General features: G+C 51.0%; 1 protein-coding gene across 1 annotated transcript; it reads right to left on the bottom strand.

Annotated features, from left to right (window-relative positions):
• Window positions 1–589: 589 nt before the first annotated feature.
• On the bottom strand, window positions 590–2,266 carry FPRO_05115 (uncharacterized protein; the record flags this gene model as incomplete). The annotated part of the gene is made up of 1 exon (XM_031230697.1): window positions 590–2,266. One exon carries the CDS (start codon window positions 2,264–2,266, stop codon window positions 590–592), a length of 1,677 nt encoding a protein of 558 aa, XP_031080808.1.
• Between the last annotated feature and the right edge of the window lie 2,744 nt (window positions 2,267–5,010).

Raw genomic sequence — 5,010 nt, forward strand, 5'->3', positions numbered from 1 at the left:
GCGTGCTTTTGCGAAGCGCAGCTGCCTGTACTTGTTGATTGAGTATACCATCGCCTTCGAGACGATGTACTGTTTGAGAAGCAAAGGCTCCAGGGATATCCGGTCGCAGAAGAGCTCTGCCTCATGACCCAGCTCAAGATAACTAGAGTCTGAAGCAACCAAGCAAATACAAAGGAGTAAAAAACAGACAGATACCTCAATATTCCAGTCCAGTCCGTCCCGTTTCCCAAGAGGAAGCACGGAATGACAAAGGCGAAAACATGTCCATAGTACAAAGATACATGCTTACACCAACACATCCGTCATGAGCACTCCGTGTATGCAAACAATGCTGAACTCGGACAACAGAAAACACGTAATCAGAACGGAGAACAAGGAAACAAGATAAGACAAGACAACATTACAAGTTGCGATAAATTCGTCGGTTGCCCAACAGATGCGTCTTCCAAAAGTCCCACCCGCGAGTTACCAAAATCATGCCAAAAACCTGAACCACTCCGATATTATATAATAGACGAGAACACTAGGTCTCCATAACTGTAATGCGTAGCCAAACGCTTGCAAGCCTCAAATCTCAAATCCCATCGCATTAAGGCCTGCGATGAGTGTCCCTTGTTGCCCAGCCAGTCTCTGTAACTCGAGGCTGAACGGGAACCCACTGACCAGTTCGCGGATCCTGCTCTTGAACCCCTGGCCCGGGGGGTGGGCCAGTAGGAGGTCGACCTTCCATCGCTCTCAGCGGCGGCAGCCTTTCACCACTCGCCGAGGATGCCGCAGATGATGGCCGTGATGGCCCGCCATAACCTGGCATGGGCATTGGAGGTAGTCCACTAGGAGATGCACTCGGGTGACCGCTCGCAGGGGACCCGTATGGTGGTAGCGAATATTCAGGATGGTCGTCGGTTCGACGGCGTTGGGCTGGTCTTTCGTTCGAAAGTACATCTCCGTAACTCATAGACCCAGATGGCCCCGATGCTAACGACCCAGTCTCTGCATAAGAATTGCTTGTCGAAATAGTAGGACTAGGAGGTCCAGCAGCAAGGCCACTTATTGATGGCGTTTGTGCGACAATGTCTCGTAAACGGTTACGGTCTTCACGGTAGAAGTCCCGCTGTTGAATCAACTCCTCGATCCGTATCTCCATGAGGCGCCTTTCATCCCGAAGCTCTTGTAGCTGTTTTGAGTTCTCCTCCTGCATGATCTTCTTCTTCCTCCTGTGCCTCGTCGAAGCCACTGCATTTCTCTGCCTCTTCTCGTCTGCTTTCTTGGACGCTTGCGAAAAGTCCATATGCACAGGGATAGGTGCCTCGCTTCCCGGAAGTGCTAACATGGCTTGCTGTCCCTCGACGCCAAAAAGCGACCCTCCCATCCCATGTCTCCGCAGTGTTTCCGACCATGGCGAGGCGGACTCGCTTGGGGGCCCCGGACTCGGGAAGGGCCGACCAGCCTGCATGTTAGGAGAATATGAAGTTTGAGAATGTACCAGAGGCGGTTGCGTGCGACCCGGCGCATGGCTGGAGGGGAAAGTAGAGAGAGGAGCTTGTGTCCCAGGAGAAGCGAGCGGCTGTGAATGCAACCTACCATGATCCGACATCGTTGAGGGAGGACCAGTGGGTGCTCCCGTCAGAGGATGTAGATGAGGATATTGAGTTCTGGTGTCTTCCGGCGTTATGTCTTCGAACGGTCGCTTAGCAGATGAAAAGCTATGTAAAGACTGTCGCCCATCAGATTCACGAGAGGGCACATGACTAACGCTTATGGCTCGGGGATGCTGTGTCGGGCTCGCTCTTGGTCTTGCACTATTCACGGCAGGAAATGGGAAAGCTGTTGGGGAATTGCGTCCAGATGAAGGCCCTCCAATAGGTGTCATCGGCCCTAAGGGCGTACCTGGAAGAGAAATTGATGCAGGCTGGGCTGGCGGGAAAGCTCGTGCGCCAGTAAAAGGCCCAGAGATTGAGCCAACTGCCTGGCCTGGTGTCACGGATTCAGATGGACGAGCTGTTGGAGGAAGATGACCATTACCCCCTGAAGCCAGTAGTCGTGGCTCCATAGGGTTGAGTATGTTATGGACACCAAGAGTCTTTTGGGGAACCTGCTGTAATCTTTCCTCGCCATTTGTATAAGGAACGTTGCTCACATCTTGGCGCAGATCGCGGTCACTGAGCTGTCTATGTCGAACTGAGGAAGGCGAGACTTGGTCATCTCCCAAGGGGGACCTCGAAGAACGACGTGACGCATGTTGAGATGCTGGTCCAGTATGCGACATTGAGACTAGACCGCCTGTGCACACCTGGCCACGAGGGCCGGCACATTGACCCTCCCCGAGCCTGTCTAAAGATGGTAGTTTATTGTCCTGGCTGGCAGCCTGTTTCGATAGAGTAAAGTCTCTGGAAGGCCAGTTTGGTGTCGATGGTGTCCGTGGAGAGTTAGGCGATGCGCCGGTCGAATCTGTTGCGGCAGATCCGGGTCTGCTCTGAGATGGTTGTGCCTGCGACCACAGGCTTGTCGATTGAATCGCCAGATTGGATGGTTTGTTGATGCGGACGGGATGGGAAGATAACCCAAACAGTCCTCTCTTGAAGCAATACTAAGGCAGAATCTTCAGAGCTCCAGAGGGGAAGCAAGAGAGTCGTAATGCTATAAGAGTTCTGAGAATCCTCTTATAATCAACACTCTTGCGCAAGCCGAGTTAAAACAGGGGGAATTGGTGTTGAAGAATAGAAAACCAATACGTCACCCGGGATGAAATCAGCAACAAGTCCTGACCATGAACCGCACAACGCGATGTCTGAACTTTGGCTTGATTCAAGGGAAGCCAACTTAGCACACTCGCAAATAGGTTGCAGGTGAAGATGAACCACGTAAGTATGCTTGCCGAAAGCCAGTACTGGGGGCAGGGATATATCTCAAATGTACAGGCCTGCCAGCAAATCATACACCTCAAAGACAATTTCCCGTTCTGAATGGCCGATGCTGTGTGGCTATGGATGGAGCCAAGGTCTCAAGCAATCCTCTCGCCTTGCAATTCCAGTTATTGGCTCTGCTGTACTGTACTTGGTCGCCCACGTCACCTCTTCTGGAGAGGATCTTACAGCCGCTTGAGATGAAATGCGAAGAACTTGAACAGATGCAGACGGTAGTTTCGTGGCTTAACAAGGAAGAACAAGTCTTGCCGGTTGATGGGAAGACTGTTAGTGAGCTGTATAGCCTGGTATCGTAAGGCTGTAAGAATAAGAAAAGGGAAAGAGTAATAAAGATGAAGGAAGAACAGAGTAGTCTCAAGCACAGGGAAGTTCTAGTGATGTAAGATGTCTGTTCGGCACCAGCAAGAGAAAACATCTAGTACGAGAAGCGAGTCTGTCCCAGGATGGGGCTATTGTAATCCAGGGCCACACTGTGTGGTATTCTTTATTTGCTCTGGTACGAACCATGTAAGCCTTGAGCTGGTCCTGGTACGGCGACAAGCCCTTATCAAGCCCCAGAACTGGCCCTGGCATCCAAAGTAGAAGTCCCGCAATGACCACGGTCAACACTTAACGAAAGAAGCCGTGCTTAGCTTTTGAGACTAGGCTGGGGTTCAGAGCTAGGGCCCAACTGTGACCAAGCTAGCCAAGCTCTCATGAGATGAAATGGTGCTAATGCCGGGGAGCGTTTTGACCAGGGGAGGGTCATGAAGACTAAGAGTAGTGTGTACGTACCAAGACTCCGCGACATCAGGTCCTCAGCAAGGCTTAGGAGACTGGGGGGGTCCCTAAAGACGGGGAGCTGCCGGTAGCTTTGCCGTCATGTCAAGTTTTTTTTTTCCAATCCTTCGTTCTTCTGTCAGGGTAGTCGGTGTGGTCTGCAAGCGAATTGAGCTCAATTCAAGCTTTCTCGGACCTTAATATCTGCGACTGACGATATATGGAAGATTGCGGATGTATCAATAAATGTTAAAATGTCTACTGCAGGGTTCAATGGTCACAGAACCATACGAGGCCCCCAAGGCTGGGAAAACAGGCAGGCCTCAGTCGAAAAATTCTGGATGCTTCGCATCATCCCAATGCAAAGGCAGCTAACTGAACTGAACACGCTGGACACCGCCATCAGTCTACGGATAGTTAGCTTAGAAACCGGCTGGCGGGCTAGCAACCCAAGCATCCGGAGACCAAGGGAAGCTAGAGCGGTCAACGGGAATGCCATGTGTACGTATCCGCAGTATGTGCGGTAGCCGTGGGCACGGTTGTGGTTGTGATATTCCGATCAGAGCACTGCATCGACCCCGTGCAAGATCAACTGCGGCCCGTCTATATCCAAGCCCAAGCGCCATCAGCATCTTCTATAGGTATCTTGCTTCTGAGATGCTGATGAAGATAGATGTATATTTATGCAACGAGACATAGTAGACATGAAGTGAATGACAGGATGGCCAGGTCCCATTGTCAGTGGGCGACTAGCCAATGCACGAAGTGGACCGTGGATCTGCTGTAAGTCAGTCTGAAGACGAGATTCTTGACCAAAATAAAGTCGTAGTACATAAACGCGGTAGCAATAACGCGTCTTGTGTAAATCTAAAAAGCAACGCTGGGCATGAGGTTGCAAAGCAGGCGAGAAAAGAGACGACAAAGACGAGCCCACTTGTACGGATACAGATACCGCTATGTTAGCCAAGATACAGTGCACATACTTGCAGGACAGTACGGGAATACCCAGGTCCGCATTTTTGGGGGGGAGAGCTGAGAATCAGATGGGACAAAGAAACAAAAGATCGTCGTTACGCCCCGTGTCCGTGGTTTTGGGTGGTGCGGACCTTAGTCTAACTGACCCTGGCTAGTCGTTGCAAGGTCTTGGTTCCTTGAGCGGTGATTGCGTTCTAATTAACTGGTATTACATTAGTTGATATGTTTTCCTTTTTTTTCTTTCTTGCTCATGACCCAAAGCCAAAGTGCGCCAAAGTGCAAACTGTATATTATCCACGGAGTTCGAACTGATGTGGGCACGCTTTGCAGGCCTCGAATGAGATGCGGATGT

The sequence above is a fragment of the Fusarium proliferatum genome (assembly GCF_900067095.1).
Source record: "Fusarium proliferatum ET1 genome assembly, contig: FPRO_scaffold004, whole genome shotgun sequence".
NCBI lineage: Eukaryota > Fungi > Ascomycota > Sordariomycetes > Hypocreales > Nectriaceae > Fusarium > Fusarium proliferatum.